Source organism: Lepisosteus platostomus, chromosome 1 (assembly GCF_059453375.1).
Source record: "Lepisosteus platostomus isolate fLepPlt1 chromosome 1, fLepPlt1.hap1, whole genome shotgun sequence".
NCBI lineage: Eukaryota > Metazoa > Chordata > Actinopteri > Semionotiformes > Lepisosteidae > Lepisosteus > Lepisosteus platostomus.
The window spans coordinates 68,574,739-68,597,520 of NC_142611.1; the positions used below are offsets into that span (position 1 = coordinate 68,574,739).

General features: G+C 50.9%; 1 protein-coding gene across 3 annotated transcripts; it reads left to right on the plus strand.

The window, feature by feature from the left end:
- The first annotated feature begins 172 nt into the window (after positions 1-172).
- nr4a1 (nuclear receptor subfamily 4, group A, member 1) lies at positions 173-22,476 on the plus strand. Of its 3 annotated transcripts, XM_088634450.1 has the most exons (8): positions 173-548; positions 717-1,265; positions 16,499-17,347; positions 18,111-18,240; positions 18,888-19,051; positions 19,225-19,427; positions 20,229-20,407; positions 20,578-22,476. In XM_088634450.1, the coding sequence occupies exons 2-8, from the start codon at positions 1,038-1,040 to the stop codon at positions 20,832-20,834; spliced, it is 2,010 nt and encodes a 669-aa protein (XP_088490576.1). In that variant the 5' UTR covers positions 173-548; positions 717-1,037; the 3' UTR covers positions 20,835-22,476. The 3 variants fall into 3 exon arrangements, with proteins under 3 accessions (XP_088490576.1, XP_088490584.1, XP_088490591.1); XM_088634458.1 differs by having other exon boundaries at positions 173-1,265; XM_088634465.1 differs by lacking the exons at positions 173-548; positions 717-1,265 and adding an exon at positions 11,692-11,839 and having other exon boundaries at positions 16,497-17,347.
- Positions 22,477-22,782: the final 306 nt, after the last annotated feature.

Genomic DNA, 22,782 nt, shown 5'->3' on the forward strand with positions numbered 1-22,782 from the left:
GATTTTATTTCGCGAGAAGTAGGACATTATTTAATATATAAATAAATACAAGAAAGACCCGTTATAGAAACTGGGAGGAAGGCGTTGTATGAATAGTGACGGCCGGCGTGTTTTGGTTTTTCAGGTTCTGCACTTTCCGATTCCGCCACCCCAGCTTTCACAACTGCCGGAGACGTGGTGGGGGCTGAAGGTGGTGGCGCTTAGTCGTGCCCGTTGGGATCAGGACAGCTCGCTCGCAGCACGGTGAAAGTGCACAACCCCCACAGAGGCATGCGCGGTGAGAGCCTAGCGTACGACTACAGCAGTAATGAAAGGCTCCGACTTGTCGGTCTCCTCTGCATATCTCCCGGTACAGCTTTAAAGAGAGCCTCGCATTTTTTTTTTTTTGGAGACTACGAGGAAATGGGAATTTTTTTCTGAGCACGGAGGCTGCGCGTATGACTGCAGATGTAACGTTCACCGAGGCAGTGGAAACTCAAACTGCCATATAAAAGATAAGCGCCTACAGATCTCCCTGTACAGGAAGTCGGTCGGAAGCGGCGATTAAGGTTAGCTATACAGCAAAAATGTGAATCGTGTGTGTGTGGGGGGTCGTCCTTTACTTTCTCACGTCTTCGCTAAAGGTGCTATAATTATCTCGTCTCCATCTGTGTGCGTGTCACGAAACGGACAGCAACGACTTTCTTTTTTTCTCGCTCTTTTCTTTCTTTCGGTAGGCTATTTTTAGATCGCCTTCACGTTTGTTTTCGCCGGCCTCCCTCCCAGAAGGGCCCGGTGTCGTCACCGCCAGGGATTCCACCTACGTCAATCGAGCCCTTCATTGACGTCATCGGAGAGACTTGCCCCTGTTTCTGAGCCATAGGAGCATCTGATCGTTCTCAGGCGAGGGGAAGTGCTTAGCGAGAAAGAGAGAGAGAGAGAGAAAAAAAAAGAGAGACGGCAGCAGGACTGGAAAAACGCCGGGCGGAGGGGCGTCGGGTTACACAGGCGAACGAAGAAACCCCGGCTTTCTTTTTGCGGTCCGACTGGTTTCCCTGATGCATATCGCCATGGCGTGGAATGTGAAAGATCTGATCAGAAGACAGGGGCGTCTTTGTGACGGCAGGAATCCTCGGAGGCGAAAAGAAAGAAAGAAAGAAAGAAAGCAGCGAGGAAGAGAAAGTGAGCTTCTTTTCCGGGACGGGAGGCGGCTGCACGGCCGGTTGGGCTCGCTGTCCCGGGTGAAGCGCGCAGCCGGGGGACGCGCCAGCGGTGACGCGCATCAGGTAAGCGAGTACTCGGACACTGTGAGAGCGCAGCGCTCGACACGCACTGACGGCCCCCCCCCAAAGCAAGATTACTGCAGATTACTGCAAGTGACGCGTCTGCCTGGTTGTGTAGCTGTGTGTCTTTGATGTCGGGAGAGCTGCCGTCTGCTCCACGCGTGGGCAGAACCCGCAGATCCTGACCCCCAGGGCGTGCGGTACCAGGTGGTTCTGGCAGTTTGCAGATTCCGGCACAGTTGGAGAACCTGTTAAATCAGAAGACGATACCACACGTGGAGGAGCTGCGAACACTGAGGCAGCCGCAGCAGAGGAAATCCATACAAGGATCAGGAGTGGGGAGACACCTGGGCTGGTCTGACAGAGGGCCTGGGGCAGGAGGCAGGGCGGAGCACGGTCCTGAGGGGAGCTGGAATGGGATGCTCTTAAGAACGGTTCTTCGCGACTCCTCATTGAAGTCTTCTAGAAGACGTGAGGACGTAGTATGAATTCAGTAGGAATGACAACACCCGGGATGAAAGCTGCATGGAGCCAAATTGTGGTTTAACCCGCTTGGCTGAGGGCTGGCCTCCTGGCCAGAGGACAAGGAGACCAGGACCCCCCTGCAGGCTGACCAAGGGGCAGCTGCAGAGGTGGAGATGGGGTGGAGGTGGGATGCAAGAGAGAGAGAGAGGGATCTCGTAGGTATTTATAGCATTTGGGAGAGAAGTGGATTGTCAGAAGCGATTGCTAATTACTGACAGCTGAGTCTGATTGAACTTAGTTGTTGTCACCCCTCCCAAACTTTTGTTATAAACGCCAGTCTGTATAGTGCAGTTTTTGTGCCAAAGCTCTTTGTATATGATAAGAAACCTGTATATGATTTCCAAAAAGCCTAATAAAACAGACCTCAAACATTAGGATATATAAAATAAGATCTTTAAGATTGAATTGTAAGTTGAAGAACTAAAATCAAGGGACATTGTACTACAGCTGTATGGTGCATTTTCTGAACTGGACTATTGTGTGTCATTTTGTTCAGCACTTTATAAAGCAACATTTCTTTGGTTACATTCTGGCTCCGCTGAGCGACCAGATTAACGCTTGGCCTTGTAAGAAAGTTCTATATCTAGAGATAAAAAAAAATCTGTTTAGTCCAAAACTCTGAGAACAATGTAGGGATTTTTTGCAGTGTACAAACCCATGAACTCACTGACAAAGTTGGCCACAGTGAAGGTTAAGATGAACTGTGGCAAATACAGTAGATCAGGGGACACCAGCAAAAAGCTGATAATACTGTTGTTATCTGCATCGATACTGCATCTGCACAAGGACAGGCTAAGACAGGCAGTCCTTATCCTGAGACACGAATTCTTCAAATTAAGATAAATTCCACACATCCAGTGTGTCCTGTTTGTATCTGGGGGGGAGGGGTTGTGACATTTGTAAAACAACAAATCATAATGTAGACAAATATTTTCAGGTTGGGTAAATTCTGACAGAGATGCATCTATTTGTTCTAAACATGAGGTTGAACACCAGTGCCAAATAATTGGAGGAGCTAGGAAAGGACGATTTCATCTCCACTTCATCAAGGTCCTGTCCAGCTTCCATGTGTTCACTTTTAATAATAATAATAATAATAATAATAATTGCTTACACTTATATAGCGCTGTTCTGGACACTCCACTCAAAGCGCTTTACAGGTAATGGGGACTCCCCACCACCAGCACCAGTGTGCAGCCCCACCTGCATGATGGAACAGCAGCCATAGTGCTCCAGTACCTCACCACACACAGCTCTCAGTTTTGTTTCAAGTCTTGGCTGGTTCCCCCATGATTTGATGTTGTGACCCCCCTCCCCTTGTCCATACATCCACCCTAGCTGGAGCCTGTCCTAGCACGCACTGGGCACAAGTTGGGGTGTGTCCTGGAAGGGACCCCAGCCCATTGCAGGGCACACACACAGTTGCAGCAGGGCCAGTCTTACCTGAAGCCCATTAACCTACCTGCATGTCTTTGGGCTGTGGCTGGGAACCGGAGTGCTCCGAGCAAACACAAGGACACGGGGAGACCATGCAGACTCCACCCAGACAGTACCGCAGGCTCGGAGTTGAACCCAGGGCCCCAGGCCTTGGAGACCACAATGCAACTGTGCTGCCACCGTCCCTTGTCAGGAGCTGAAAAACATTGGATGAGCTTGTTGCGCCGACGGCATGATCTGAAGAACGACATTCTCTAGGATTTCTTCCCGCAGCATGTAGAGCATGTTGCACACAGGACTGCTGTCCTCCTCAAATAATCCAGTTTCTGTGCTGTGAAACAGGGTGGCAGGTTGAAGGCAGGGTGTCGGCAGATCTTCGGGGAGCTGTTTTGTAGGATTCCTCACGGGCTAATCCTCAGAAGGTGTGATGGTCTTTGTAAACGCTCATACAGGCTGACAAATGTTGCTGGTTGTGCCAACAACAACAATAATAATAATAATAATAATAATAATTAATAATAATAATAATAATAATAATAAATCATCAAAAAACTATTCATAATGAGCATTATCTCAAAGTACTTTCTATCCAAATTTTCAGAACAAATTAATTACATACTATTAGGGTGCAATTGCAACTTCATTTATTTCATATTTGAGAACAACAATAATAGTAACACTACACCTTACATTTATACAGTGCTTTTTGGGGGACTCCACACAAAGTGCTTTACAGGTGTTGGGAACTCCTCTCCACCACCTGGATGATGAATCGAGAGCCAGAGCACCAGTACTCTCACCACACACCAGCTCTCAGTGAGGAGGAGAACAGAGCGATGAAGCCAGATCAGGGATGGGGGTTATTGGGAGGCCATGATTGGTAAACGCCAGGGAGAAAATTTTGGCCAGGACACCAGTTAACACTTTTCAAGAAACACCCCAGGATTTTTAATGATCATGGAGAGTCAGTAACTCAGTTTTACGTCTCATCCGCAGTATACTGTATAGTGCCCCCATCACTATACCGGGGCATTAGGACCCACACAGACCACAGGTTGAGCACCCCCTACTGGCTTCTCTAATACCTCTTCCAGCAGCAGCCTCAGTTTTTCCCAGGAGTCTCCCATCCAGGTACTGACCAGGCTCACACCTACTGAGCTGAAGTGGGCTGCCAGTTGTGAGTTGTGATATAGCTGCTGGCAACACCACTCTTTCACTGCCCCTCTAGTGGCTACTAAGTGTATAAATATCACCAGCACGTGAACTCCAAGGATTAGCAATCGGGCAAAGAGCTTGCTGTCAGTCAGACTAATTAAACACTGCTCTCCAAGGACCGCTGGTTTTAGGCTACATCCATCAAAGGACCCCAGTGAAACCCAACTCCTCACAGTTTGGGATGTGGCGGGGGGGGGGGGGTGGAGAGACAGGAATCCATTGCATTAAGAGCTGAGGCAGGTGTTGGCAAAGGATTTCACTCAAGGCCACTAGAGCTCTGGGATTATAATACAGAGAGGAGAATGTGAGGGTTAGGCACCCTGCGATAAATCTGTGAGATCTCAGTTGCTCTCAGGTTTGAAGTAGAACTAGCTACACCAGCTTTTCCCATGGTGTCAAAGAAGGCAGAGATGTGCCTTTTTCAAAATGAAAAATATGAATGCATGTTTAATCTACTCCATTGAATCCTTGCATGTATACGTACTGGCATAAATGAACAGATGCCCGAGCACTTAAAAAGTCTGCTTTCATTCAGGCTGCAGATACAGTTTTGTATGCTGTGAATGGGACCAGATGCTTTGTGGGTCTGTGACCTGCCTGTCTGGCAGAGAGCTCAGGAACAGGGGAAACTCGCTGACCGGTCTTCGCAGGCATCGAACAAGGACATCTCGGGTGTGTAACGAACAGTTCTTTCCGGACCCTATGCGGACGACACAATCCGACGAAGTGGGGGAACACTGGGGAAACGTCATGCAGGAAAACGGGGCTGAAGACAGGGGGGCGTGTCCAAGGTGCGCTGGTGCACGGGGGAGGTGTGGCCGAGGCGAACAATCCAAGAGTAATCCTTAGGGAAAATCCAAAAACACACGAGAAAGTCCAAAACCAGGAGATCCATCAGAACAAGAATTAAAAACCACGAAGACCGGGTCGGAACCGGCGGACAGGGACAAGGAACAGGGGTTAAAACCTTAACGGGACCAGGCGCCTCCTGGTCCCGGACTCGCACGATATGGAAATCAGATGCAGAGACCGGAAGAGCGTCAGCGCCTGGCTTTTAAGGTGGGCAGGGAATGGGAAACAGGTGCAGGGAATGAAGTCTTTAGTGAAAGGGCTGGAGCACCCTTAAGGAGGGGGGACTATAGTCGTGACAGGGTATGCTTGGGATTTCGGAGATTAGCAGATAACGCTCGGCCTCTGTGGCTGCAGTGTGTTGGGAGAGGGGCGCAGGGTTCTGATTTGGAGAACTGGGCAATCACAAGCGATTTTCTGCAAACTCCAGCCTCATGCGGCAATCAAAGATCCCCCACAATGTGGTGGGCTGCACTCCTGCGTCTCTGTGACATCAGCGGTCTGTCTGCGAGGTTCAGCATTCTTGAGCGTTCTTTAATGCGCGCTACACCGAAACACCTACCGCGGCAAACCTTCATAAGGAAAAGCAGCGATTTCCAGACCATGGAGGCGCACTATTTTTGACGGCAGGACGGCAGCTGCTGTGCTTTGGCTCATGGCCCTGGGTCACCCTTGTTGACATCACCCAGCCACCCCCTCACGGAGCTCCTCACCGATGACAGCTCAGTGCAAACAATGCTCAAGCATGGCCTGTCCCAAGATTAGATCACTCCTCATACAGCCTGCAGCATGGAAACCTAAGGCAGGGCATGATGCCCATAGGGAATCTAGTAGCCTATAATTAGCACCTCCTTTTAAGGAATACAGATGTGTTTTCCTCTGTGCGCCACCTTGAATGCCTGTCTTCAAGGATTCCCTGTGGGTAGACATTGTTTGTTAGTAATTCATATCTTTGCTCTACTGCAGTGACGTAGGTTGTGCTGTCATAAACTATATTACGTCAAGAAATGCCACTGAAAAGCATCAAATATATAACTCATGCGCACGTTCTTGACACATTCCATTTCTGTGACCATGAACATTTTCAAAGACTGGAGGCTGCAGATTTCTTTTCTCCAAAAAAACAATCATGTGTCACACCCAGCATGTCTAAGCATTTAGTAAACCTCTTTCTTGGGCTAGTGGCCAACGTGATGTCATTATTAAGGTCAGACAGTCAGAACGCCGCTTTTGAGAATATTATCAGACTGTCACGTGCAGTGGTTTCCCTTTGTGGGCACAACCAACTGGAGCAACTCTGCTTGGTCTCCACATGGCTGTAGAGAAGCCAGACATCTGACCAAACACAGGCAAATAGGATCAGCCCAGGAGCCACATGGGTGTGAAAAGGCACACAGGGGTTCAGCTTCTAGCAGCACAACAGAAGTGCACAGTGGTGTGTCTGGAGAAACGGGACATAAGCAGTAGAGTACTAGTCGGGCTGATAGGAGGTGGGAAGCCAGGACAGGCCACAGGACGTCTCTCAGTGCCTTCCTGCGTGTCCATTCTGCTAACAGGTTCCAGCACAGACAGGCAAGGAAGGACAAGCAGCTATGGTGTTACTGCACTAAACCACAGACTACCCTTACTCTCTTACCCCTATCTGTCCAAACTTGCAGCAGTGGCTCTTGTGCAGGTAATGCCACCGTCAGCCTAACCAGTGGGCGTGCTGCCTGCTTTCTTTGTTTTGATGTTGGGTTTCCTTTGCGCGGCAGATGTGAAAATATTGACCAACGCATATCGACGTATTTTTATGGGGTTTTTTGTTTCTGGGTTGGTTAGTGAGTCGGCCTGGCAAACGAGGAGCCACATCACAAGGATCTCCAGATGCTTCACCAGTGCACCTCCAGAAAGTGTTTTACTGGAGGCCAGTAAGGAAACCGGTGGTTATTTTCCTGCACCGATATGGTAACATCAGACGTGAGTGGACGTGACCTGTACAGACAATGTCTATTTTTTTCCTTCACTGCAGTTAATTGGCTATGGGGTTGCAGCACAAAGCTCAGGATGGAGAGGGGTTCTCTCTGTGTAGATCCTCAGAAGAAGCCTCTCGGCACTCACAGAAGAATAATAAGGGGCTTTGTGAGGCGTCTGAGCCTGCTGCTCTGTGACCCCCCTTGTCTGGTGTCAGTCCTTGAAAGCCCTTTGCCCTCCCTAAATTCAGATCTGCTTCAGGCCGTGGAAAAGGCAGATCTTGGTTCAGCAAAATAAACTTACTGAGGTAGAACTGAGATCCCACCAGAGTTGCAATAAAGTGAAACATTCCAGCACAGTAAGGAGGTCGAAAAGAGCCCTTAAACAGTTCTGACGTTTCTGACCACAAACGGAAAAATGTTTCAACAAAAGGTTCCTTTTTCTCTCTCTCCATGTCATATCGCTTTTCACCTCGGGACCACGCTGCACGTGGTGATCTGTGGGTCTGATTCAGAACACAGTGGGGCAGGACGTCGCCCAGGCACCTTGCACGGGGGTAGTTTACGGGCAGTAGCTGGGTACAACAAAGACATTGTGTGATGGGAACTCTGACCTACTGCTAGCTCAAGAAGTACTTGTTACACAAGGGCAACACGAACAAGTGAAGAGGCTTTCTTCTTAAACTATCCACCTAGTACACTTCGCAGATGAGGAAGACTGCTGGATTTTGCAACGCAGTCACCCTGCGCACCTGCACATTTCTGCCACCGGCTTACAGGTCGCCTGACAGACAGCGCCCTGAACTCTTGAACGACTGTGTCAACAGGACTTTGGTTTAGCATCCCGTCCTGAAGACCGCAGCTCCTGCTGGACCTGCTGCGTCCTGGTCACTGTAGCTGACATTGGTTTTGAAGTTCTCATCCAGACAGCGGAGCACCATCCACTGGTCCGACAAAGTCTTCTGCACCTGTGAGGCGCATTTCGTGGATGAGTCTCACATTCGCTTCGCTGCGCTGTCGCTGGTAAACGGGGCATTCCATACCAGGCAGTGAACGGGGCAGGGGAGACCAAGCAGGTAGAAGAGTCTCTAGTTTGTTGCCTCCTTCATATTCTGCTATCTACTGTCGGTTCAAATTTCGCCATCTGCTGCTCAGTTCATTCTTCTAAAAATGCAAAGCAGTCAGCCATGTCTAGCACACCACCTTAAAGACAAATGTTTGCAGTTGTTCTGATGATTGCAGCTGTGTACAAGGAAAGCAAGGATAGAGTTGTGGTTTGTCGTGTCACCTTTTTCCACATGATTCTGCGGTTTCTGTTGTCAATCCAATTTTCCAGACAACCCCGAACCTGGTTTTTCCACCTCTTTTTTTTTTGGGAGGGGGGGGGATTTGCACGTTTATTATCACAGTCAACTTAGCATTTTCCAAACACTATGATATGAATCATACGAGTCAGGTGGGACCATTTTCTTCTGGGGATGATTTGGCTGGGGGCCTCGCCTGTTCCTCTTAGGTATGGAAGCTCTGCTCCACAGCTCGGACGGCGTCTGTTCCCGCCGCTCAACACTAAATAGAAGACGTTCTGCCAAAGTGACTCAACAGCTCTTTGTTTCTCAAAGCAGTGAGGCAGAAAGAGTCAGTCCGAGGTGGTGAGGATGGCTGGAATGCGGCACGGCTCAGTCATTTCACCCCGTCCTTTGAGGACGCTTACGCAGAGCTGTCCCAGGCGGCACAGTGGGACAAAAACCCCTCTGAGGCAGGGAAAGAAAGGCTCTCTGTGTGTGCATCCCGCTGGGCCGTGTGTTGGTTTCGGCACGCAGCGGGTTTCTGTCCATTTCCTGCAAGACGATCCACATGGCAACAAACTAGGTAGCAAAAGTAAGCGGCGTCGAAAGATTCTCATTTTTATGACGCTGAAACAAAGTGTCACGGCCCCCCAGGAACTCTGACACCTTTGATTAATTTATATGACAGATCTTTATTGAAACCGCACTTGAAGAGCACAGGGACATACTGTCCAACAGCGTTTCTCTCAAAGCCTGTGAAGACTATTTCAATTTTTTCCCGCTGCGTATATATATATAGTGTTGCTTGTCAGAACTCAAGCAATCCAACATATAGACACAACACAGCACGTGGTGAACGGCAGCTTTCACTGAGTACTACATAAACCACGGTTTATTTCCTGCGGGTTTATTTTCCAGTGTTCTGGCACAGCACAGCATCCTGCTATGCTAAAAGATGCAGCCTTGGCCTCAGCAATACACTGTGTGTAACACAACACCCAGCATAAAATGGAGCAGGCAAAAACATTGCAGGTGTTTGGTAGCTGAGGCTTGAGTGACACATGGTGCCTGACTCACTCGTACATTGAGGCCCATTTTAATGCGGTAGGCCTTGACAGTGTTACAACCGTGAATCCTGAAATCGGTCTCCTTCATGTTCCCCTCAGGATCAGTCCACTCATTATTAAAAAGTCATTTATTATTGGTTGTAATAAGATAATTTAATTGCCACTTATTCTTGCTCTGCTGCAGCCCAGAGCCTGTCCTGTAAGCACACGGGGCACAAGCAGGGTGAGACGGCTGTCTGGTGCAGAGTGCGCGTACAGAGCACACAATTATGCCATTTAGAGACACCAGTTAACATAAACAGCATGTCAAAAATGAGCATGCAAACTCCACACAGAATGTGCCCTACATGAGAATCAAACCCAGGACAATTAGCAGTGAGGCTACAGCGAAAACCACTATGTCAATTTGCTGGCCGCTTATAGAGTTGTTTAGGTGTCTCTTGAAAATAGTTATAAAACCTTGAACGACATGCTTGCCCGAGTGCACATCTTCAGATTGAGGGACATGCAGCACGGTACCAGACATACATCCAGCCATCACTGTGTGTGTAGAATCCCACTACTATACTGAGGGCAGGGCGGTGGCTATGTGGCTCAGGATCTGCGCCCTGTGGCTGGAAGGTTTGCCGGTTCGTATCCCGCAGCTGGCAGAGAAATCCTACTCCCTTGGGTCCCAGAGCAAGGCCCTTAACCCCAACTGCTCCGAGGGCACCATATAAATGGCTGACCCTGCGCTCTGACCCCAAGCTTCTCTCCCTGTCTGTGTGTCTTCTGGAGAGCAAGCTGGGGTCTGTGAAAAGACACATTCCTAATACAAGAAATTGTATATGGCTAATACAATGATCTTATCTTATACTGGTGGACTAAAGTGGAAACGCGTGGTGACCTCTAGGGTCACGATGTCGGTCGGGGTTAACGCTGACGCCCAGCAGCCCAGCAACTGTCCTGAACGTGATTTCGCTCGGGCAGGAAAACCCGGGCTTTTTGCCAACTCTGCGTCACTGTAGCTCTGCTTCTCCTGCCTCCTACACCTTTTTTTAAATAAGAAAGGAAACGAGAGAGGGATGGGTCAAATCCTTGCCCAAACATGTTCAAACTAAGAAATAGTGTCTTTTACCGCTGCCCGCCGCTCTGTCTCTCTCTCTCACGAGCGCGCAGCTCCTCTCGGTCACCCCGCCGAGGTGAAAGGAACGCGTCACGTGAACAGCGGCTGACGTCACAGAGTATTCCATTCGCCAAATACGGTGCCAGAGTGTAATGTAAAACCCATGACATTGAAGGTAGTTCTCCCTTTTGTGCGTTTTATCTTGTATTAGTTTGACTATTTTCTAATAACGGAAGAATGCATTATTTAAGAAAAATGACTGTCGTTAATTACACAGAGCCTAGCGCAGCCTAGACTTTTTTTTTTTGTAAACGAGTGCTATAAAGGGAATATCTGAAAATTGCGAAGGCGAAGGGACGAGTCGTAACGAGAAATTACGTTTTTGTTCATTTGTTAAGATGCAAAGCCTAAGAAGCCACTGTACTGTATCTGAATGTACAGTACTGTATTTAATGTGATGATAGCCTTTTCCTTAATGTCGCGGGCAGACACCACATGATATCGGCGGGTGGTTTCACTTTACTTTACTTTTGCGTGCAGCTTGTCAAACCCAAACAAGACAACCGTCACAACCGAAACGGGAATCCCTCTTGGATCCGGGACAGGCTTGGTCCCGGGGCGCGGAAACACTGCTCTCGGCCCTTCGTCACACCGCGTGCTTCTATAATAAACACTTTATCCATAATGCAACGCCTCTGGTTTGAGAGTTATCCTTTTTTTTGCTTTCCTGGCTCCTATTTATGTCATCGTCCGCCTATATTTAGCCCATTCCAGGCAGTAATAGCCCCAGCGCGTGTAGCCTTGTCGCTCGGGGGCTATTTTTAGATCAGACAATCCGCCCGGCCTGTTTGCGTCAATGGAATCCCTTGTGCGTCAGCCACTAGGACGTCGGCGCTGGGCCGTCCTATTGGCCCGCGGCCGGAAAGCTTTCCCGCCCCATTACCTTATATGGCGCGTAGGACGCCTATGCTGTGTGATGTCACGGGGCAATAAAATTCAGTGGCATAAAAGGCTTAGCAGCAGAAAGCTTAGAGAAGTTGAGCGACCGGGAACATGTGATACTGGTAAAGGCACTAAAACGGGTATCATTTGGAATACAAATTGTTTGCGTTATCGGCAACAGGAGCTGTATATAAAGCAGGTAGGCAACAACATCTTGCTTCTATTTGCAGTGTGAGGATGTTATTACGATGATCTTTAGTGTAGATGTTGGCGTTTAAAATCCACTTTGACCGGAGTAGCGAAGTGCAGATGTACAGTCTGAGTGACCGCGGGCAGGAAAGTTACCTATAGGCGTGTTGCATTGGGAAAAGACGTACTGTCAGTCGTACAGGACATGACATCGCTTGTTGACTTGGGCTAAGACTCATAACGTGGTGTTAAGTCGTGGGTCAGCTCGTTTCTTTCGACTCTTGACAAGCGGCTGCATCTTGCCGACAGCTAACGGCTCTTACAAGGCTGCATGCCGGCAACATTCGTGTCGTTCACGGACCGCTGCGTTGTGGCTCGATATTTTAACATACGCTGAAGAGTGCGTCTGTCTAGTGCCCGCGTCGTCACCTGTTCGAAGCTGGACAGATCCGGACATGAGGAGATCGCTGCCCGGCTCTCAGGCGAGCTCACAGCGAAGCCGAGCGCACAGGGAACGCCCACCTCTCCCGAGGACAGTAGGAAGGCGCTTTCCAGCGCCGGCGAAAGGTTGGGTTGAGGCTCGATCTGTCCCAGGCTTTCATTCTGAATTCTACAAGGGACCTTGTCTTTTTTTCCTGGCTTGTTCTTGATGGTCTCTAGTCCGCAGCGCAGCTACACATTGGGGTTGATGTTCTATAAAGCTCTGGATTGGAATCTAACATTGAACACACGGGCTTTAAATTGAAAATCCAAAGAGGAATTCTGTACGCTCCGCGGATGCGATTGTTTTTTTCAGCGCATTTAAAAACGCGGAGAATCTGTTTTAGTGATTAAGAATCCCACGGAGCAGAGAGCGCCTACGGTGCTACGGACACCTGGGAGCCCTGCGCGTTTTCTCAGCTGTGGCCGTGGGGCACACCGGGCTGCCCCGCCGGACTGTCCCGAATTGGCAGTTCGTCCCCTTCGGAGCGCCGTGTCGTGTCAGCCCGGGCGTCGTCCTGGGACAACCCGAGGCTGAAGGATATCGCGTAGAAATGAGAAATGAATAACCAGGCTGAGGTCATGAGAAGGGATGCTCGATTTATATATTTTAACTAAAACAAAATTCCTGTTGAGAAACAATGCAGAGGGCAGGTAGGGTTGTTTGTCGGGGCTCAGCGGGTCTTAAGTGATTTTAAAAAGCCGCTGTTTCTTCAAACAAGCACGATCAGCAGAATTTCATGAATCATTATTGAAATTGCTTTGATAGTCTACATAGGTACTGGATAAAGCTACAACTGCATCAATTAAGTCATGTATAGCTCATATCCACCACGTGACTGACCTTAATGGTTTTGTGATTGGAATCTAGTTGGGGGGGATGTATATATACACTTAACCGGTGGTATTACTACAGAAGAGTGTTTGCAAGAGTTTCTTGGGGGGGATTGGAAGTTGATGTAAAACGGTCCCGAAACTGCGGCCAAGCTGAAATGGAGACAAAAGAAAATCCCTTGGGGGTTGCAGGCTTCCAGAACCGTCACTAGATGTTTGGACAGGAGTTCCAGTTTTCGTGTTAGACCAGTAAAAAGAACGATTGCATTTCAGAGGGGGACACTTGGCTCTTCCAGTTTGTTTGCTTGCTTGTATCTAATTGATCTGAGGGTCTTTGCCCCCTCTGCATTCCTTCAGAGAACCATGGCTCTGTACCATAGCTTGTTCCATACTCCCACAACTCTTTGTGCAGAGTGCTGATTCTGCAGAAGTCTGCCAGGTAGACTTTTCAGGGCCTTTCAGGGGTTTGAATACTTGCTTCATCATTTTCTGTGTTCGGGGACTGAAATGTCCAGTTCTTACAGCCTGTCAGCGTTAGACATTTCTTCCAGCCCTGGAGGTATATCTGGTTGCTCTTCTCTGGAATGATTCCACAACTTCAGTATCTTTTATTTTGGTAACATGGAGATCAAAATTGTACACGGTATTCTAAATGAGTGCTGATTCCTCAGGCCCTGATTGTGGAACTTGCTCATGATTAGGCCTTTTATATAAGGCAAAAAAAACCCACTCTCGTTGACTTGAATAAAGTCACTGCCGGGGAGTGGACTTGAGCAAGTGTTTGTGTATATACCGTTAACACACCGGAAGAGAAACAACACAGTTGTGGGCTCTTCAATACTATGAGCTAAAGAGGGCATCTCTTAAAGAACACCCCTTTCGCAGAGCAGCACACAGCTACACGAGGAGGAGTATTCATGATCTGGTCGAGGCCTGTGTGCTCAGTGCAGTGGTGCCCCCAGTTTTCTGCAAGGCCCGTTTTCCTCTGTGGGATCAGAAGCCAAAAGAAGCAGCTTCAGATCCTTTCGTATTGTGACTCCAGTAGTCTTTCGGCGCGGCCAAGTTGCTTCGAACGCAAAGGCAAGCAGGCGAAAGGCCCTCACGCAGGATGGCAGCGCGAACTGAAACAACAGCCCAGCGTGGGTTCGAGGAACTTGCTTCGGCACTCTCGGGCTGCAGAGCGCTTGCCTCTGGGGTTTCACACGGGGCTGTGTTGAGGCAGCAAAGTCGAGGTTCTGATTTCAGTGCGTTTCGTTTTGACCACAGTTTGTTTCAGAGGCGGGGTGAGTTCATGGAAAGTGCAAAGTGGGGAAAGTAGTCATTTTCCATTGAGAGGAGCTATCGGGTCTGGTAGATTTTGTTTTCATCTGCTGGAGCGACGCAGGTATGAGAGTGAGATCCCTGCGGGGAACCTGGCAGTCCTGTTCAGGTGTCGCGATCTGGCGGAATCCCCTTGATTTGTAACCGTCTTAGATCTCGACCGAACCCCTGAGGGTTGAAGTTCCTCCTCGCAAGCTGGAAAAAAAACAACCTCCCAAAACACTCGCTGCTTGTTGGCACTGTGAGGAAGCCGAGCGGGGATCTGGAGGGAAGACGACCGTTCTTCTGGAATCGTTCGGTCTCGCCCTCGGGTACGTTTGCCACCCTTTCCAAGAGCGACGGCGACTCTGCGCCTGGTTTCTGGGAAGTGGAGAAGCCGCAGGCTTGTCTCCGGCAGCCGGGTGGCAGAAGCTTGAAGGGGCAGGAATCAGGCCGGGCAGGAATCAGGCCGGGCAGGAATCAGGCCGGGCAGGAATCGGCAGGGCAGGGATCAGGCAGGGCAGGGATCAGGCAGGGCCGAAACCCGACTCACCTCCAGGCCTCGTTAGTCTCCAGGCCGGGGGGTGTCCAATGGAGGGTTTTTCAGGGCAGAAAGGTCGGTAACAAGCCCTCCCCACCTGGGTCTTCTCGAAACTGAAAACCAGAGCCGGGGATCCCACTGAGTGGGGGGGTGGGGAAGCCCAGGTCATTATTCCGATGCACCGGGCAGGGTCTGTCTGACAGGGGCGCTCAGGGCGGGGTCTCTCCCCCTGCCTGTGCCGGGAATGCCCTCCGCCCTCCGGTGTCCATCGCACCTGCGCCACCAGAGCCATAGGCTCTTTCTAAACCATCCGCTTGGCTAGTTTTATTGTTTAAGACCTCTTTTCAGGCATGTTTTAAAACGGAGCCGAGCTGCAAAATGTGGCATCAACCCTGTCCAAAGTGCTGAGTGTGAGACTTCCCACCGAAACTGGTCCCAGTGCTCTCCTCTCACTTGTAACCTTCCTCGTGTTGTGCAGTTGTACCAGCACCAGCAGTGTGAACATCAGACCCATGCAAAACAGAGAATGCATACATGCACGGCGTCATTTTCAAGACATGTTATTTGGTGACCCCTTACATGCTCACTTAGAGCTGTACAGGACCAACACTTCATTTCTGAAGCTGTGGACCGGACAAGCAGCCTCAATCCTTTTTACAGCTGTAAATCAATAGTGAGGTCATAGCTGACATCAGGAGATGGATGCAGGATATCTAGTTAATGAAACCTGCTAAGAAACTTGTCAGCTCAAGCAAGACGCCCGCTGCTCATTTGCAACACAGTATTTCAGGACTTTGGTTAATATGGGAGGAGGGTCTAGAGCTGAGTCTCCTCCCTGAGCTCTGGGAATGCGTTCCCCGCAGCGGGACGCTGGGATTTCGGCACACGTCGGAATCAAGCCTTCAGCCCGATGGCCGAGGGGCAATTCCAGGGCCGTGTGCCCCAGGCCCAGGGTCCGGCCCGCGGTTCTGATGCGGCCTGGGCCCATGTCTCGAAGTCCAGCACCAGCTGGAAAAGCAGTTCGGTCAGCGGGCACGCCGACTCCTTCGGGAGGAGCTGGGGGGGGAGGAACAGCGCGCCTCCCTCAACTCGGACGTCTCCCTCTTGCAGACCGCAGTCGCCTTCCGCGTCTCGCGTTTGACACAGCAGGACTGTTGCCGAGAAGAGTCGCCCTGTGTTCAGCCACATTGTGAAAAGCCGGATTCAGAAAGGACCCTGAAACGGGCCCGGAGGATCCCGAATGGCAGGCTGGCCTGGGAGCCCTCCAGCCCCAGCCAGCACAGACTGCGCCTTTGTTACAGCAGCCCGAGCTGCTCTCTGCAGAGGGTCATAATTAACAATAGCGCTCACACCTCCCGGCCCTCACTTCTCACTTCGTGTTCCTTTCTGCTTCGTGTGCTCCGGTGTGGCGATCTGATAAGCCCTCGCTCGCCGATTTTGGAGGAATGGTTTCTGTTTGTAAAAACACCGCGTTCATCCGAACTAAGCCCAGCTCTCTGCTCCTCTTCCCTAGAGATGCCCTGTGTTCAAACCCAGTATGGGAGTCTGCCCTACGAGAACTACAACTCCGAGTTCCTGAGCCCCGACTTCAGCACCAAGTTGGCCATGGACCTGAGTGGCCAGCGGGACCAGCTGTCCGCTCCCTCCCTGCCCAGTTTCAGCACCTTCATGGACGGCTACGCCGGCGAGTTCGACGCCTACCTGTGCCAGATCGCCTCGGCCTCCTCCTCCTCCTCGCCCTCCCCCGCCGGCGCCGGCCAGCCGTCCGCCTTCAAGCTGGATGACTTCCAGGTGTTCGGCTGCTACCCGGGCTCCTTCTCGCTGGGCCAGCTGGACGAGACCCTGTCCTCCTGCGGCTCGGACTACTATGGCAGCCCGGCCTCGGCCCCCTCCCCCTCCACCCCGGGTTTCCAGAACCAGCCCGTCTCCGTCTGGGACTCCCCCTTCAGTCCGTACTCCCCCACCCCGGGCGGCTGGGGCGCCGACAAGGCCCCTCTCCCCCAGCCGCCCTCAAACTTCTTCACCTTCAGCCCCCGCGCCGAGCAGCAGTCGCCCCTGGGGCAGCACCCCCACCCCCACCCCCACCCCCACCCCCACCACCACCACCACCCACACCCGCACCCGCCGGCGCTGTCGGACCCCGACCCCTACGGGCACCCGCAGCACTCCTCCCCGCTGCCCTTCGGCCCCCTGTCGCTGGAGCAGGGCCCGCTGGACAGCCCGGCCCTGCTGGACGGGCCCCTGGCGTCGCCCAAGGCCCGCAGCCCCGGGACGAACGAGGGCCGCTGCGCCGTGTGCGGGGACAGCGCCTCCTGCCAGCACTACGGGGTGCGCACCTGCGAGGGCTGCAAGGGCTTCTTCAAGGTAGGCGGCCCGGGTTCGAGCAAGAAAAAAGGGAATTGAATGTGTTTGGGGGGGGGGGTTGTTCGGCGAGAGACAAAGGGGTTTAGAGTTTAGCAACTCTCAGCTGGCCAGTACCTGGATGGGAGACCTCCTGGGACAGCTGAGGCTGCTGCTGGAAGATGTGTTAGTGGGACCAGTAGGGGGCGCTCACCCTGCGGTCCATATGGGTCCTAATGCCCCAGCATGGTGATTTAGGACACTAAACTGTAAAAAAAAAAAAAGGCGCTGTCCTTCTGGTGAGACGTACAACTGAGGTCCTGGCTCTCTGTGGTCATTAAAAATCCCAGGGTGTTTTTAAAAAAAGAATGAATAATATTATTAGCACATAGCACGTGGACAGCTGCTAAGGGGGAGCTGTGTTGGAGGAGGGACGCATGAACTGAGATGGGGTGGGGGGGTTAGGGTTATATAGCTGTGAGAAATGGCAAATGATTGGGCTTCAGAACAGCTGGGGTGAAAGGCTTGGTTGTTGTCATCTGTCCTGAACATCAGTTTTTTTAATCAAGCACGTTGCTCTGCACTTGCATGAGTCCTGGCCATCCTCCTGTCGTAATCATTGAGGTCCTGTAACCTCTGACCTTCTGACCTGTGACCTTTGCCTTTCCCTGCTCTCCTTGCCAGTCATCCAGGTCAGCGTGCACGGTGGATTTCTCCAGCCCGTGCAGCAGAGCTCCGACAGCAGCAGCTCGTCCATCTCATCTCTTGTGTCTTGTGTCTTTCACAGCGTACTGTGCAAAAAAACGCCAAATACGTGTGCCTGGCCAACAAGGACTGCCCTGTGGACAAGCGGCGGCGAAACCGGTGCCAGTTCTGCCGATTCCAGAAGTGCCTGGCTGTGGGCATGGTGAAGGAAGGTGAGGTGGGGCGAGGCAAGGCGGGGCAGAGGGTACTGGCTGCACACTCCAGAAGAACCTGTTCAACAGCGCTATCAGGAAGTGCAATGCACTCCAGGCTCCACCTGCATGTGAAAAAAACACATTGCTTTCTTTGAATGGCTGTGCATGGGGAACGGGGCTGTTTCATTTCTTAATGGGAACCCGTTCTGCAGATTCTGGATATATCTCTGATCAGCCCATTCCCAGCCCTGGATCTAGAATAATATGGATGATCAAGACATTTAAAAAGAAAATACATGTAAGAGGAAAAAAAGTGAAATTATGGTTTGGCATTTAGGGAAAACTGAAAGCTTATACTCTCCAAAAACCAGAACACCACAGGAATAGGGCTGTTTCTTTTCAGGATGGAAACCTGTCATACAGATTCCCGGTGTCTGTGATCAGCCCATTCGCAGGCCTGGATCTAGAGTAATGTGGATGATCAAGATGCTTTTAAAAAAAATACATGTAAAAGAAACAAAGGCTGAAAGTGTGGTTAAGCATTCAGGGAAAACAGAAAGCTTATCTTCTCCAAAAACCTTAACACAAGTTAAGTCCTAAGACCTAAGCTGATTGTAGAGAGATCTATTTTTATTGAAGACGGGATTTTCTTTCTCTCTTTTTAGTTGTCCGAACCGACAGCTTGAAAGGTCGCAGGGGTCGTCTGCCATCCAAACCAAAGAGCGCCCTGGACCCCTCATCGGCCACGCCCCCGGTCAACGTCATCGCCTCCCTCGTCCGGGCGCACGTCGACGCTGAGCCCCCCGTGGGGAAGCTGGACTACTCCCAGGTAAAGACCAGCCTGCAGCCTCACAGCGGGGCCTTTGCCGGTCCTCTCCGAGGCCTTGCACGCCCTGTGAAAGCACTTGCGCCATGCCGCGCTGGAAACGGCTGCCAGCCTGTCGCCGCTGCCCTCCTGCTGGAGGCCCAGCAGCCTCTGACCCCCGTCCTCCCCTCTCGCAGTACCAGGAGATGGTGACCAGCCTCTTGGAGAAGGAAGACGCCAACGACATCCGGCGCTTCTACGACCTGCTGACGGGCTCCATGGATGTGATCCGCAAATGGGCCGAGACCATCCCGGGCTTCACGGCCTTCTGCCCCGAGGACCAGGAGCTGCTGCTCGAGTCGGCCTTCGTGGAGCTTTTCATCCTCCGGCTGGCGTACAGGTAGGGACAAGCCCGGTCCGCATCGCGGCTCCCGTCCTCTCCTGGTCCCGCTGACCTCCGAGCCCAGGCTGTGCAGTCACTGTATCCACAAATCCTGAAGAACTTGTACTGACCGCTTGCATATTGCCCATATGCAGTGTCTTGCATTAGGAATGTGTCTTTTCACATACCCCAGCTTGCTCTCAATGAGACACACAGACAGGGAGAGAAGCTGGGGGTCAGAGCGCAGGGTCAGCCATTTATACAGCGCCCCTGGAGCAGTTGGGGTTAAGGGCCTTGTTCAGGGGCCCAACGGAGTAGGATTCCTCTGCCAGCTGCGGGATACAAACCGGCAACCTTCCAGCCACAGAGCCATTCAGTAATATAACGGGTGAAAAGTCAACCTAAAATTTGCTTCAAAAGGGGTTTCCTAGCATAACTCAGTGTAACACAGGGTCAGCGTGTCTGCAGGATGTCCAGTCCTTTTCTAGCAGGGTCAGTGTTCCTGCAGGTTTTCTAGGCGTCTTCAAAGCAGCAGCACCTGAAGCCATTAAGCCAGTCATGAGCTGATTGAGCTCGTTAAGTGGTCGTGTTTGCCAGCCCCAACACGGGTTTTTAGGATTGGCGGTGCAGTGATTTCACAGTTCTAGGGATATGCATCACCCACTTGTTGTGCACTGGCCAGCTGAATTAACTGAGACAGTATGTTGAATGCCAAAAAGTAAAACGGATTCAGCTGTTTTACTGATTAGGTTCTCAGCTGTTCAGAGATTAGGCCTAGATCTGCAGGGGATTGACTGGTCTCTCTCCTGGGTCCTGCAGGTCAAACCCGGAGAAAAACGAGCTGATCTTCTGTAATGGGGTGGTGATGCACCGGACGCAGTGCGTGCGGGGGTTCGGCGACTGGATCGATTCCATCATGGATTTCTCCCAGAGCCTGCACCGCATGGACATCGACGTGTCCTCCTTCTCCTGCCTGGCCGCCCTGGTCATCATCGCAGGTGAGCACTATCCCACACACACCGCTACGTCTCTGCAAAGAACCTCAGCTAACACTGACCTTTAGACTTCTGTCGTCTCTGACCAGCTCTGGTTACGGATGAGACCTTCATCTCTTGGATAAGGCACCTTGACCCTTTGTCCCTAAAACCCTTCTTGTTGTTTCCCTTAGACCGTCACGGCCTCAAGGAGCCCAAGAGGGTGGAGGAATTCCAGAACCGCCTGATCACCTGCCTTAAAGACCATGTCTCCAGCACCATGAGCGATCCAGGTCGTCCCAACTACCTGTCCAAACTGCTGGGGAAACTGCCTGAGCTGAGGACACTGTGCACTCAGGGCCTGCAGCGCATCTTCTACCTGAAACTGGAGGACCTGGTCCCACCACCCCCCATTGTGGACAAAATCTTCATGGACACTTTACCCTTCTGATTGCAAGAGGAGTAGGAGCAGAGGAAAACCAGCTCTGAGCCCTTGAGTGGAAAGCACTTGCAGTTACCGTCACAGGGGCCTGCCTGACTCCGCCCCTTTGGAGCCCACCTGGCTGCGTGGCACCGCCTCTTCAGAAGGCGCTGAGTGATTGGCTGACTGATCCACGTGCCTGCCCCCCCACCCTCCCTGGGAGAAACTACTTTAGAAAAAGGGGGAGGGGGGAGCGTGATGGGGCATTTTCTTCTCTTACCACCTTTTCAGCTGGAAACTATCAAGACTTTTATTTCAAGTTTGTGTCGTTGTCTCCTTGCTGTAAAAAACAAAACAAAACAAGTGACCTTTTTATTGTGGAAGATATCAAGAGTTCCAAGTGGCAGATGGTATAGGGGCGGAACTTTTTTTCTGCAGATGGGCCCTTATAAGGCTGGAAATGGATACACACAGAGTGTGGGATTCTGGGAAAAGGGGGGGTTGTGAGCAGAGGGGAGGGGCTTACATCATGGTGCTGTCATGTGCGGGAGAGGACCATAAATCCAGTCGGAGGCAGCATTAGGGCTTATAAGGTCCAAACAGAGGTCCAGACTCATGTTCCCAAAGGGGTGTTGCTGAAGTGGGCATGACCCTAGCCAGTGAGTGGGTGACAGGGTTTGACCTTAGCAGTGTTCCAGCAATTGGTCCTGTATTTCAAAGGTTGTTGTACTTTTCTATATATAATGTGCTTGGGGGGGAAAAAGTCAAAGGTGGCATCAGGCCATTATGGATGAAGATCGGAAAGTTCTTCTGGTGGGGGGGCGGTTGTGCACCCTGAGGACCAGGCCTGCCCAGCACACTCGTGTTCGCACGCAGCTTTCTGTAGAACTGGCTTATTTAAAAAAAAACTGCATATATAAAAGGCTGGTCACAGTATTCATGCAATGCCAGGTTGAGTGCAAGTGCCTCATGTTGTGAACAGGTCTGCAGGGCGGTTGGAGCCCCCTCTGCCAACTGGGCGTCTCTCCTCGGTGCCAGGGAATGCCAGACTATGCCAGGGGTCCCGCCCAGAGTCGCTTACGCCAGTTTACAATAGGCTAGCAGAAAACAGATTTTTAGTGCCTTATGCAAATCAGGTCTTTTTAGCCTTCAGGTAATTAAACGAAACAAGCTCATGGATATCTCCGCGTCTCCTTTGCACTGTTGTAAGCTATACAGAACACATTAGATGTACAGCTGGTTCAGATCTCCTTAATTCATGCTGGTACCAAGCGCTTTGTGGTGCCATTCCCCCTGGCCTGTGTGCGCGGACAGGAAGACAATGGGCAGGAGCTACTGTTAATAGCACAAATGTTGCCTTACAGGATATTCTCCGTGGGAAGAATATGTGCTTTGGTATTAAGGACCTTCACACACAATCCAAGGTCGCACATGACAAAATGTGATAAAGGAAAAAAAACACGTGAGCAGCTATGTGCACTTAGTACAGCGTTATTTTTTTAACAGCTCGTACATGTAAGACTAATATAACTTCCTTTTTTTATGTGTGCTTATATCATAATATATAAAGTATTTCTGTTTGAATATATTTGTGAAGGTTTTACGGTTCTGTGATTTTTTTTTTTCCTCCTGAGTATATATTTAATATTCAATTAAAAGGATTTAAAATGTACTTCCATTTTGCTGTGTGATTTACGTGCTGTTACGCTGACTGCCTTGTGTGGACAGTGGCTACATCAGGGAAAGGTTCTGCAGAGCACTGTCAGCATGTGGCCTGCACAGGGTCTGATGGGAAGACCCCGGGGAATCATGGGACTGGAAACTGATCTTGGAGCCCCTTCCACAGTTTCTATAAGGGCCACCGCAATGTGACCTGAAGGTTTAGTAATAAAAAGCTTGGTTGGGTTTTTACAGGCAACAGCAACCTTCACAGGAGCACGAAATGGCACTGGAGAAGGACCTCTGACTGTCCTTCACT

What these genes read in the sequence shown, in the direction of transcription:
- nr4a1 (XM_088634458.1), top strand. Translation starts at nt 1,038, where the DNA reads ATGCATATCGCCATGGCGTGGAATGTGAAAGATCTGATCAGAAGACAG. An exon ending in GGAAGCTGGACTACTCCCAG is followed by an intron (nt 19,052 to 19,224) that starts GTAAAGACCAGC and finishes CCCCTCTCGCAG; the next exon opens with TACCAGGAGATGGTGACCAG. An exon ending in CGCCCTGGTCATCATCGCAG is followed by an intron (nt 20,408 to 20,577) that starts GTGAGCACTATC and finishes TGTTTCCCTTAG; the next exon opens with ACCGTCACGGCCTCAAGGAG.